General features: G+C 35.4%; 2 protein-coding genes across 4 annotated transcripts in view; one reads left to right on the top strand and one right to left on the bottom strand.

The window, feature by feature from the left end:
* VPS13B (vacuolar protein sorting 13 homolog B) overlaps positions 1 to 14,129 on the bottom strand; it is a 756,179-nt gene that overhangs the window by 730,889 nt on the left and 11,161 nt on the right. For all 3 annotated transcript variants that reach the window (XM_059394925.1, XM_059394927.1, XM_059394926.1), the window contains exon 3: positions 8,682 to 8,825. In XM_059394925.1, the coding sequence (XP_059250908.1) occupies positions 8,682 to 8,825 (144 nt within the window). The remainder of the gene's footprint in view (positions 1 to 8,681; positions 8,826 to 14,129) is intronic.
* LOC132013210 (thymosin beta-4-like) lies at positions 12,539 to 12,754 on the top strand. The gene has a single exon (XM_059392925.1). It carries the CDS (start codon positions 12,605 to 12,607, stop codon positions 12,737 to 12,739), a length of 135 nt encoding a protein of 44 aa, XP_059248908.1. The 5' UTR covers positions 12,539 to 12,604; the 3' UTR covers positions 12,740 to 12,754.

The following is a 14,129-nucleotide window of genomic DNA, read 5'->3' as shown; positions in this document are numbered from 1 at the left end:
AAAAAAAAAAAAAAAAAAAAAAAACAAACTACAGGCCAACATCTTTGATGAACACAGATATAAAAATCCTCAACAAAATACTAGTGAACCAAATCCAACGATATATTAGAAAATTTTCTTTTAAAATCAATCAACATGATCAACTGGGATTTATTTCTGGGTTGCAAGGGTGGTTCAATATTCACAAATCAAATGATACATCACATCAATAACAGAAAGGATAAGAACCATATATTGTCATTTCAATAGATGCAGAAAAAGCATGTGACAAAGTACAACATCCACTGATGATAGAAACCTTCAATAAAGTAGGTTTAGAAGGAACATACCTCAACATAATACAGGCCATATATGAAAAACCAACAGCAAGTATCATTCACAATGTGGAAAAACTGAGAGCCTTTCCCCTAAGATCAGGAACAAGACAAGAATGTCCACACTCACCACTTTTATTCAACATAGTAGCAGAGGTCCTAGCCACAGCAACCAAACAACAAAAATAAAAGGCATCCAAATTGGTAAGGAAGAAGTAAAACTATCACTATTTGCAGATGACATAATACTCTACACAGAGAGCCCAAAAGACCCCACCAAAAAACTGCTAGAACTGATCTACAAATTCAGTAAAGGCATATTACTGAAGGATACAAAATCAACATACAGAAATCTGTTGCATTTCTGTATACCAGTAATGAACCAGCAGAAAAAAATTGTGAAAACAATCCTATTTATAATTGCACAAAAAAACATAAAATACCTAGGAATAAACCTAAACAAAGAGGTAAATGATCTGTACTCTGAAAACTACAGAACACTCCTGAAAGAAACTGAAGATGACACAAAGAAATGGAAAGATATTCCAAGCTAGTGGATCAGAAGAACAAATATTGTTAAATTCTCTATACAACTTAAAGCAACTGAACATTTAATACAATCCCTATCAAAATATCACCAGTATTTTTCACAGAGCTAAAACAATCCTGAAATTTGTATGGAACCACAAAGGACCCCAAATAGCCAAAGCAATCTTGAAAAGAAAATCAAAGCTGGAGGCATCACAATTCTAGACTTCAGATTGTATTACAGGGCTGTAGTGGCCAAAACTGTATGCTACTGACATAAAAACCACACACATAGATCAATGGAACAGAATAGAAAACCTAGAAATGAAACCACAATTATACAGTCAATTAATCTTCAACAAAGCAGGAAAAAATACCCAGTCGAAAAAAGACAGTCTATTTAACAAATGGTATTGGGAAAACTGGACAGTAACATGCAAAAGAATGAAACTGGACCACTTTCTTACACCATACACAAAAATTAAATTCAAAACAGATTAAAGACCTAAATGTGAGACAGGAAACCATAAAAGTCCTTGAAGAAAGCACAGGCTGTAATTTCTTGGATGTCAAAACTTTTCTCTAGCTAGATCTCCCGAGGCAAGGGAAACAAGAGCAAAAATAAAGTATTGGGACTTCATCAAAACAAAAAGTTTCTGCACAGTGAAGGAAACAACCAACAAAACTAAAAGACAGCCTGCAGAATGGGAGAAGATATTTACAAATGACATATCTGATATAACCCTGATAGAAAGTTCATATCCAAAATCCATAAAGAACTTATCAAACTCAATACCCCCCAAAACAAATAATCCAATTAAAAATGGGAAGACATGAATAGACATTTTTCCAAACAAGATGTACAGATGACTGAGAGACACAGGAAAGGATGCTCCACATCACTCATTAGGGAAAAGCAAATCACAATTAGAAGGGTACCACCTTACACCTGTCAAAATGGCTAAAATCATAACACAGGAAACAGATGTTTTTAGGGACGTGGAGAAAGGGAAACACTCTTGCACTGTTGCTGGGAATGCAAACCCCTGCAGCTACTGTGAAAGACAGTATAGTTCTTCAAAAAGTTAAAAACAGAACTATTCTATGATTCACCAAATGGACTACTAGGTATTTACCCAAAGAATACAAAAACATTAATTCAAAGGGATACATACACCCCAGTGCTTACAGCAACATTATCTACAATACCCAATTTGTTGAAACAGCCCAAATATCTACTGACTAATGAATCAAAAAAGAAGATGTGGTATATACATACACAATGGAATATTATTCGGCCATAAAAAAGAATGCAATCTTGCCATTTGCAACAACTGGATGGAGCTAAAGAGTATAGTGCTATGTCAAATAAGGCAATCAGAGAAAGACAAATACCATATGATTTCATTCATATGTGGAATTTAAGAAACAAAACAAACAAGCAAAAGGTGGCGGAAAGAGCAATAAACCAAGAAATAGACTCTTAACTATAGAGAACAAACTTCCTGGTTACCAGAGGGGAGGCGGGTAGGGGAAAGAGTGAAATAGGCAATGGGAATTAATGAGTGCACTTGTAGTGATGAGCACAAAGTAATTAAAATATAAACTTAAATTCCCAATGAAGAAAAGCCCAAGAAAGGTAACTCACTGGTGAATTACACCATATATATATATGCATTTTGTCTACATCTCCATAAAAGTGGGACTAAAATGAAAAAACACAGCCAATAAACAAAATATATAAATATATAAATAAAGGATTCCACCTACAGTGAAACTCAGAAGTATCTATTTCTCTACTACATTCCAAAATGGACTCGAATATAATCTCCAGTATTAATTTTAAAAGATTGAAGATAAACAGCAAAGAATAGGAAGCACCTTAATGCTTGCTGCACCTGACTAAACTGAATACCTCACTTACCAGAAGAATTTGGTATACCTCTGAGCGCAAGTAAATTCAGGATCAGATTCATGTATTTAAAATTTCTTCAGCAAAACATTATTTTTCTGTGTATCTTAAAGAAATGTGGTTTGGCTTATTCTTCTCTCAGCTGAGAATGTGAAGGAACATTTATAACTACTACTGTCACTCCTCTACGTATTACTTGGTTTTGAATTACTCAATTTCTCCACCCTTTCCTGTGGCCTGTCACCAGGGCAGATAACTTAGGAATCACTGCCAGGGACTTTCAGGATTCTCTGCTGAATCCTCCATTCACCTTCTTTACACAAAGGTCAATGCCCCACTTTCCAATCTTGTTTCACCACTGCAGTTACAACACCACACACAAGAACTCAAACCCAAGGTCTGAAGTTTGTAGGCAGCACATATAGCCAAAGATTGGAAATTATTTATCTATATACTCCATTTATAAAATTCTTCACTAGATCAAAATGATATGAACTTACTTTAATTCATTTTATCAACAATTATGTGGCTTCTTTGAACTGTTACAGAGGAACCATGTACACGTGTACCAGAGTATTCATCTCCTTCACAGTATAAAAGGGGTTCCCTTGTGAGAGTAAAGACAACACCCTTAATTTATAGGGAATTCTTTCTCACTTTTTTACATGAGTAAGCTACAGACAGAATGTAGACTACATTATCTGCTATTGTAATCACCACTATCATTAACCCACAGCGGTGCAAGTGAGGAAATCAATAATAGTACAATAAATTCCACAGTCCAAGTCAGCATTTTGGAACCCTGTTAAATTTCTGAGAAGATAGTTGTCTTAGTCCATTTGGGCTGCTATAAAAAACACCACAGACTGGGTAGCTTGGTAGCTTATAACAGCAACAGATTTATTTCTCACAGTTCTGGAGCCTGGGAAGACCAGGATCAAGGTGCCAACATGGTCTGGTTTGAGAGCCCTCTTTCCAGTTCATAGCTGGTACCTTTTCACTGTGTCCTCACATGGCAAAAGAGACAGGCATCTCTCTGGAGCCTCTTTAGATGACTCTAATCCCATTTATGAGGGCTCATGACTTAAGCATCTCCCAAAGATCCTATCTCCTAACACCATTATCTTTGGGGAGAATTTCAATATATGAATTTTGGCAGGTGTGGAAGTGAGTGAGGAGGACTACTAAAGTAGTAGTCACTTAAATTAATCCCACCTCATTTAAGAGAATTAAAGTGTGTTATTTTTTCCTAAAGGCCATATAAATATTGTTAATAGCCTTACCAACACTTCGTTCTGCATAGTGCTCAAGCTTCAAGCACAAGATAGGACACTTCCCTCTTCTAAACTAACTAAACAAATAATGGATTTCCACAACACCAAAATGTGCAAGAAGAAAGGACAACAAGATTGTCCTGTAACTCCAAGCACTTACCAGCGACTAAAAGTACGTATATATATTAAGAAAAAGCTGTTAGTTTATCCCCAGTTTTTACTAATAATTTTAAAGTTTTGGTTTAGGTACAAAAGATTTTTTTTTTATGAACAGTGAGTATTCTATAATTAGCCTTGCAGTTATATTTATCAGGTCAAAAGATTTTATAGGGGTTTTTTTTTGGAGGGGGGTTGTTGTTTTTGTTTTTTAAACTTTCTAGGTCATACATAGGCCCAAACAAATAGTTCTTTAAAAACAAATTTACTGGGACGCCTGGGTGGCTCAGTTGGTTAAGCAGCTGCCTTCGGCTCAGGTCATGATCCCAGCGTCCTGGGATCGAGTCCCACATCGGGCTCCTTGCTCAGCGGGGAGCCTGCTTCTCCCTCTGCCTCTGCCTGCCACTCTGTCTGCCTGTGCTCGCTCTCTCCCCCACCTCTCTGATAAATAAATAAAATCTTTAAAAAAAAAAAAAATGTACTACTGCTCTAGGTTGAAGAAGCTTTTTTGCAAGAATTATTAGTAAGATGAGCAAAGCACACACAACCATAAAATAAGAACTATGCAGCAAGTCCTGCCCTCTTTTACAGGTGAGGCCCACAGAGGCTGAAAAGCAAGAATATGCAAAAGGAGAGGAGCATATAGTTAAATGTAAGTTACTGAGCTAAGTGTTGGATCCACATAGTTCATTAGAGTGAACTAGTTAAAGAAGTCAGACCTGGACCACTGATGATGTGTCATGAACGAAATTCTGCAACCAAAGTTAAAAAAAAAAAAAAAAGCTCACAAGTAAAATCTGAAGGGTGTAAAGGGTCTAGATAACAGAAATGTCTCCCAGAGTAAAGAGCTAACAGTTAAGTATTTTCCAAGTGAAATATCAATGTATTTAAAAAATTCAGTGTGAATATGAGGAATTTCAGAAACAATACAGAGGATCATAGGGGAAGGGAAGGAAAAATGAAACAAGACGAAATCAAAGAGGGAGACAAACCATAAGAGAGTCTTAATTTCAAGAAACAGGGGAGCGAGGTGGGAGGGTTGGGGTAGTTGGGTGATGGACACTGGGAAGTGTGGTGAGTGCTGTGAATTGTGTAAGACTGATAAATCACAGACCTGTATCCCTGAAACAAATAACACATTATATGTTAATTTAAAAGTAATATTAAGAATTCAGTGTGAGCATCATGGTGGCCTTTATTTGACCTAACACAACAACGTGGGGGCGTCTGGGTGGCACAGATGGTTGAGCATCAGACTTTTGGCTCAAGTCATGATTTTCAGGTCCTGGGATCAAGTGCAGTGTTGGGCTCCCAGCTCAGTGGGGAGCCTGCTTCTCCCTCTCCCCCTGCTGGTGCTGTCTCTCTCTCTCTCTCTCAAATGAATAAGTAAAATCTTTAAAAAAAAAAAAAAATTAAACACAACTCGGGTCACCCTGTCATCAAAAAAAAATCTCTATAAAACTAATTACGGAGGGCCTGGGTGGCTTGGTCAGTTGAGCTACATACTCTTGGCTTCAGCTCAGGTCCTGATCTCAGGGTAGAAAAATGGAGATCCACACTCAGCAGAGAGTCAGCTTGAGACTCTCTCCCTTTCCTTCTCCTCCAAGATCATGCATGTGAACTTGCTAAAACAAACAAGTCTTAATTATCATATGATCTCTCTGATATGAGGAATTTGAAAGGCAGGATAAGGAGTTGTGGGGGGTAGGAAAGGAAAAAATGAAACAAGATGGGATCAGGAGGGAGACAAACCATAAGAGACTCTTTATCTTTCAAAACAAACTGAGGGTTGCTGGGGCGTAGTGGGTAGGGATAGGGTGGCTGAGTTATGGACATTGGGAGGGTATGTGCTATGGTGAGTGCTGTGAAATGTGTAAGCCTGATGATTCACAGACCTGTACCCCTGGGGCAAATAATACATTATATGTTAATAAAATATCGTTGCATGAAAAAACAAATAAATAAATCTTTAAAAAATGACTTACAGAGACATGCTAAGGCAGTATATTGTAATTATGTCTAGAGTCACCCTCAATCATCATATATCTCTTTCTTTAAGTCTCCTTAGAAGGTTACATAAATATCTTGACAATGCTGTTCAGTGCCCTGAAGAGCAGGAAATCAATAAATGTTGGTAGAATTAAACTGAACTTTACAAACTAGACATACCCTTCTTATCAAGGCATTTAGCAATATTATATTTTTGTAATGACATTTTCTGAATTAGACCTCAAATTTCTAACTTTTAAGTAGTGTTTATTACATTGTCAAATATCAACAGTAGTATTTTTAAAAGATTCATATCTATAACTCTAAATGATCCCTTCATTTAATCAACCTCCCAATTTATGAAATAAGTATTTTCTTCATGTGATTCTACAATGTAATAATTTGAAATAATTTAAATTAAATATGGACTTATTCAGTTTTACTAGTACATGTGTAACTTTTAAACTTAATTTCCTACTACACTAATCAAAGCCTAAAACAGGAAAATAAACTGTTTAAAAATGTGTTTCATCTACAATGTCTTACTGAAAAATTAATTCCAATCACTAACCTAAGTATTACTCTCCCGGGATGGACACTGCTGAATAATTTGTCCAAATGTCAACTGCAATTTTCAAAAATCTTTTCTACCTCAAAATTTTAAACATCTGCAAAAAATACTTGTTTTGAGGGTAGTTTACATTCATGACACTTGACCTTTTGCTGTACACACCACAAAATTCAAGTCTCAAATACCATGCAAGCAGGAAACCTGATCATTCCTGCAGTAGCCATCTGCATGGTCCAATATCAAATATTAGTTCTAGGTTGCACTAAGTCATGTGTTACAAATCTTTTTCTGCAGCCTCTATAATTAGTTGTAATTTGCCTCTTTTAAAATGTGTTTCTTATGGGACATCTGGCCTTGAAACTTCCACCTTCCGATTGAAAAAATACTTAGTGTCTGGATTTTTTTTCTCTTTTAATATGGAGCTCTCCATGGGTGGTATAACCAAGTCCAGACTTCTAAAAAAAAAAAAAATTAAATTCCAGGAACAGATGATGATTAAGACCACTTAAGTATTACCTAAAATGAATGTAAAATAAAACTCTGTTGTAATAGAACTATTTCACAGATCTCCCATGTTTTTCATGTTTACAAAATAAATTCTCATGGGAATATAGCATTGGTCTACTTACTTCCAGAAACTACATCAAATTAGATGATAAAAGGTTAGAATCAAAGATTTCATAAAAGGAGAAAAGGATGAGCCCAGTGGCCTGATATGACAAAATATCTTCTTAAAATAGGAAATTATTTTAACATCATAAATAACCTTAATTCACAGACTGGTTATATTTAGGACACACTAAAATTGCCCTAACATTTAATAAATTATTAAATTGTTAAAATTAATACTCATCTCATCATCATCAACTCATTTGGTTCTAGAAAGCATTTTTTAAACTGCAAGTAAAATATGGGCTAACAAAAAAGTAGTAAAAATGAAGAGACAATACTTTTCTATGAAAAGGAAAAATTTATAATATACTACTATCAGATCTATTTCCTTCCTATATTAAATAATTTTTTCTAGAAACTTCTTAAAAAATCAGTATTACACCTTTACAAAAAAGAAAAAACACTAAGAAATGTAAAATGGTCAGAGAAAAGGTCAGAAAAAAAAATCAGCCTCTGATGCCGAAACTTCAAAAACACAATGAAATTTGATAGGTTTCTTAAATCCTACATATGAATGAAATCATATGGTATTTGTCTTTCAATGACTTATTTTGCTTAGCATAATACTCTCTAGTTCTATCCACATCATTCTTTTTATGGCTGAGTAATATTCCATTGTGTATATATATATACCACAGCTTCTTTATCCATTCAAATCAGTAAAGAGGGAAAAAAGGAGGCAAACCAAGAAACAAACTTTTAACTATAGAGAACACACTAATGGCTACCAGAGGGGAGGTGGGTGTAGGGATATGTGAAATAGATGATAGGGATTAAGGCTGCACTTGTGATGAGTACCAGGTGTTGTACAGAAGTGTTAAATTACTATATGCTACACCTGAAATTACTGTAACACTGTATGTTAACTTAAATATTCATCTCAAAAAATGAGAAATGTTCATCTCATTTAAAAATGTCATGTAAATATAAAAAAATCATACAACTCTTTTGCAAAAATTCAAAAACTTCACATGAAAATTGGACACAATCAGGTCCTACTTCTACTAGAGACAGATAATAAGCCATCTACATGATCGCTATGATGGCTATGATTAGATTCAGTGAAATCAGTATGAAAATAACCATTAGATGTTTTATGCAAATATAAGAATACCCTTTTGCAATTATGTTACTTTAATAGGTATGTAAGAAACTCTAAGTGTATATAAACTTTGTGTAAAAGGTGACATATCCCAAAAGTTAAAGAAATAACACCATTAACTATTAAAATAGGTTAACATAAAAAACTAGGTTCAATAACTTACCTGTATTCCATCTTTAAGTTTCAAAATGCATTCCATTGTATTGATGGTAATTACTACTGGTTCTGAACCCAGTTTTGTCCAGGGTACATGGATCCTCAACTCATGAATATGTCCACTTAAAAAAGTGAATGGTAATTTCAGTTCCTTAAAACAAAAATATTAAAAGTTAGTAAGTGCTTAATTTTTTCATTATAATATCCACATTACTTTCTGAAAAGAGAAATGAAATTTCTAAAACAAGGGGCTCCTGGGTGGCTCAGTGGGTTACACCTCTGCCTTCGGCCCAGATCATGATCTCCTGGGATGAAGCCCCGCATCTGGCTCTCTGCTCAGCGGGGAGCCTGCTTCCCCCTCTCTCTCTGCCTACCTCTCTGGCTACTTGTGGTCTCTCTCTCTCTGTCCAATAAAAGTAAATAAAATCTTTAAAAAAAAAAAGAAATTTCTAAAACAAAAATATTTTAAGAAATACTATTCAACAAAAAAGTACCAAATAACTTGTTAAACTATAGGTTATGATACACAACACAAACCTATTGTACAAGTTACTTTTAATAAGCTAGTTAACCCGCCTAGGCCTCCATTGCTTTTTCTGCTGAATGAATATAATATAAAATATGTGGTACATAACAGAAGTTCATATACAGTAGTGGTTGTAATAATCACAGTAGACAGTAGCACTAAGATAACTGAATGGCATATTGTTTCAAATCTCCATTCAAAACATGTCTTTAAAATGTGTTTTAAACTAACAGAACAGGACTGTAAGGCAAGTTAAAAGGGAATTGAGAGAGCAGAGTTAAAAGGTAAGAGAGTGACCCAACAAAATAAAAATTAACCAAACTTGAAAAATAAAAAAAGTACTGAGTTTTACCTAATTTAAGATTGTACCCAGATAATATCTGGTTATAAAATTTAAATATTTTCTTACTGATTTCCATTATTATTAGAAAGAAGGTAAGAAATAAAAACATAAATGTCACCATAATCACTTTTTAGTACGAACTTGTTACACTGACAAAATTCTTAAAAATTTACAAAGGAAAAAACTGCAGTGTAGATTATACCTGAATCACATTTTAAGTTATTTCAACTCTTTGGGAAAATTAAGATATACATTAAACTTATTCATCCACAATTGCCCATCTACTTAGGTTAGTAACAAAGCAAAATAGCTAAATATAGGCAATATGGCAAACCACTGGGAAACTTGTTGAATATATCTGTGTCTCAGTTTATCTGTAAAATCTGGATAACAATAGTATCACTGAGAATTAACTGAATTTATACAAAGTGCTCAGAATATTATCTTCCTCTAAGAATAACTGTTACAAAAACACTAACTACGCTTACATACATATGGGCCTCATGTAGGTATTCAGAAGTCGTTTTTTCCTCCAAGGGCAGAATACTTAAAATCTATTTCTACTATATTATTCTAATGGAGTGTCACACTTTAAGTATTTGCCATTAAAATTTGAAAGATCAATCTGAAGTATAAACCAATTATATTTTCATCAGCATCTATATCAAAAACAATGTTTACTCAGCACTTACCATGCACCAGGCACTTTACCAGCATACAATTATTTAATCCTTATAAGACCCCCAAAAGGTAAATATTATTATTCTACCAATTTTACAGATGAAGAATCTGAGGCATGGAAGGGTCAAGTAACCTCCTAAAATGACACAACTTGGAAAACCAGGACTCAAAACTGGAAAATATGATGCCAGAACCCTTCCTCTTCACCACAACTATACTTCATCTATACTTCCATTATGAGAACTTAATATCTTTCCATTGGTTATGCATCTATTTGGACAATGAGCCCATGATAATGCCATTTCTACCATTTCCTGACTTCTGTAACAAAGGAACATTTGTGAAATGCCTACCACAGTCGCAATTTATGGGTACAAATTGGATTTTTGCAGGAAGTAGTCAAAAGCACCTCGGTATCATCAGAATGCTGCTAATCAACTTAAACCACTACTACATAAACACTAACACAAGAGGCAGCATTCTATATTTGAACACGGAATTTTGAGCCATATCACCCCTATCGAAATCCACTTGAACACTTATCATCTGACTATAATCAAGATTATTCCCATTTCCTCAGAGTTGTGAAAAATGAGAATATATTTATGCCTTGTAAAAGACAAAACACGGATGTTGTTATAGTAGACAGACCATCCTTAATATAACTATAAAAACAAGTTTCATTCCTTTTACTTCAAGATAAACTGTATAAGTTTAAAATACTTTATTCACTTATAACTTCAGAAATACATTGCAAAAAATATATTCCAAAAACCAGAACATATATGACTGCACAAAGAATATCAGTAAAGAAGAATTTAAGAAGGGGGTTAAAAAGTTCAAAAACCTAATTCTAGGTAGGCTATAACAAAATATTCTAACAGAATACAAGCATACTTTAAAACTAAATTTTAGGGCGCCTGGGTGGCTCAGTGGGTTAAAGCCTCTGCCTTTGGATCAGGTCATGATCCCAGAGTCCTGGAATCGAGTCCCGCTTCCCTCTCTCTCTCTGACTGCCTCTCTGCCTACTTGTAATCTCTATCTGTCAAATAAATAAATAAATCTGAAAAAAATTTAATTAAAAAATCTAAATTTCATAAGTAACAAAACCAAACATAGACAAATCTAAAAACCTTCATGCAGCAAAGAAAACATTCAAGAGAAAAAAGGCAACCTATGTAATAGGAAAAAATATATGTAAACCATTTATCTGATAAGGGTGAATATCTAAAATAAACAACACCAAGTAATTCCAATTTAAAAGTGGATAAATGAACAGATATTTCTCAAAAGAATATGTACAAATTGCCAGCAAGTATATGAAAAGATGTTCAACATCACTAATCAAGGAAATGCAAATCAAAACCACAATGACCTACCATCTCACACCTGTTGGAATGGCCATTATCAAAAGTAACAAGTGGGGCACCTGGGTGGCTCAGTGGGTTAAAGCCTCTGCCTTCGGCTCAGGTCGTGATCCCAGGGTCCTGGGATCGAACCCCACCTCAGGCTCTCAGCTCAGCGGGGAGCCTGCTTTCTCCTCTCTCTCTCTCTGCCTGCCTCTCTGCCTACTTGTGGTCTGTCAAATAAATAAATAAAATTAAAAAAAAAAAAAGTAACAAGTGCGAGCAGGTATGAAGAGAAATTGGAATGCTTGTGTGCCATTGGTAAAAATGTAAAATGATACAGCCACTAAAGAAAGCATTATGGAAGTTCCTCAAAAATTAATAGAATCACCACATGAAATCAGTTCTGAGTATATATGAAAAAGAACTGAAAATAGGATCTCAAAAAGATATTTGCAGAACCATTTCACTGCAGCATTAATCACAATAGTCAAGAGGTAGAAGCAGCCTAAATGTCCACTGAAAGATAAATGGATAAAGAAGATGTGGTATATACAAACAAATATAACCAATCTTCTAAAAAGAGGAAATTCTGTCATATGCTACAACATGACTAAACATGGTAAAGACATTATACTAAGTGAAATAAATCAGTCACAAAAAGACAAATACTGTAAGATTCTACATATATAAGGCATCTGAAGTAGTAAAATTCTTAGATACAAAGTAAAATGGTGGTTGCCAGGTGCCGTGGGGGGAGAAGGAAAAAGGAAGTTGTTAAATGGTTACAGAGTTTTAATTTTTGAAAGATGAAGAAGTTCTAAAGATCTATTAAAAACAATGTGCATATAGTTAACACTAGACTATACTTCAAAATAGCTAAGATGGTAAATTTTATGTTACATGCTTTTTACTACAAAATAAAAATGAATACAGGACAGGACTTTAAAAATTCTGAGTTAGGATTCGGTGGCGGCTCCTGAGCAGACCGGTCTTCTCTCACTCGCGCACCTCGCTCCGCTTCCTCTGCAACCATGTCTGACAAACCCGATATGGCTGAGATTGAGAAATTCGGTAAGTCTAAATTGAAGAAGACAGAAACACAAGAGAAAAATCCACTGCCTTCAAAAGAAACGATGGAACAGGAGAAGCAAGCGGGCGAATCATAATGAGGTGGGAGCCGCTGATACGCACTATACATTCCACAAGCATTGCCTTATTTCTTTTTAGCTGTTTAACTTTTAAGATGCAAAGAGGTTGGATCAAGTTTAAATGACTGTGGTCCCTTTGTTCTTATCAAAGAATCTGAACTACTGACTGGGAAGCCAAACCTCCTATACATCGGCAGGGAAAGGAAAATAATTTGTATGCCGGCAAAGGAAGAAGCTGGGTGGACACAACTAGTAAAAACTAAGCTGGTCCTGGGTGTCTTGCCGGGCAGTAAACTGAAGTTTAGTCAGAGTGCCATTTTTTTTCTTTGAATGATTTTAAGTATTGGAATGCACAATTTTTTAATACGCAAATAAAAAGTTTAAAATGTGAAAAAAAAATTCTGAGTTGGGGGCGCCTGGGTGGCTCAGTGGGTCAAAGCTTCTGCCTTCGGCTCGGGTCATGATCTCAGAGTCCTGGGATCGAGCTCCACATCGAGCCCCGCATCGGGCTCTCTGCTCAGCAGGGAGCCTGCTTCCTCCTCTCTCCCTGCCTGCCTGACTACTTGTAATCTCTGTCCATCAAATGAATAAATAAAATCTTGAAAAAAAAAAAAAAAAGAATTCTGAGTTAGGAAGTTGGCAAATCCTCTTTCCAAAAAGCAATCACAAAACTAGACAAAGTTGTCAAAAAAGAAAGAAAAAAAATCAGGGGCAAAAAAGAAATCTAACCTAAGGCCACAGCATTTGTTGGTACAATCAACAAAACAGCAGACTGGCCAGAAAATTAATAGACTTGCTATGATTTCACATATCCCTGATAGTCTAGAAAGCTATATGCATTTGACAGGTTGTGCTTACTTAGAGGAGAGGGACCTAACAAGCTACGCATTCATGGTTAACCAAGAGGCTTTGTAATCCAGTAAGTTAAAAAAAGAGGGGGCAAGGATCACATTTATAAATTCCCTGAATTGTGAGCATTATCTAATATATGTATAGGAGTGGAAGAAAGTCTATGTAAAAAGTTAGATTTACTGGTTCAATGGTAAAAACAGTCTCTAGCCAATCAATGGCTGATGACTGTTATAGTGACCCAGGGTAATCCCTAGAAAGCCAGAATTGAACACACAAAGAATGGCTGGAGGTGGTATGGGGGCATCAACATTAGAGGCCACACACTACAGGGGAAACACCAAAGGCAAATCACTAAAAAATAAACATAAACCAATATCAACAATAATGGCTGATGACTGTTATAGTGACCCAGGGTAATCCCTAGAAAGCCAGAACTGAACACACAAAGAATGGCTGGAGGTGGTATGGGGGCATCAACATTAGAGGCCACACACTACAGGGGAAACACCAAAGGCAAATCACTAAAAAATAAACATAAACCAATATCAACAATAAT

Source organism: Mustela nigripes, chromosome 3 (assembly GCF_022355385.1).
Source record: "Mustela nigripes isolate SB6536 chromosome 3, MUSNIG.SB6536, whole genome shotgun sequence".
Lineage (NCBI taxonomy): Eukaryota > Metazoa > Chordata > Mammalia > Carnivora > Mustelidae > Mustela > Mustela nigripes.
This window is presented reverse-complemented; position numbering and strand designations above follow the sequence as displayed.

Excerpts from the sequence above, each read along its gene's own strand:
- LOC132013210 (XM_059392925.1), top strand. The coding sequence starts at position 12,605 with ATGTCTGACAAACCCGATATGGCTGAGATTGAGAAATTCGGTAAGTCT.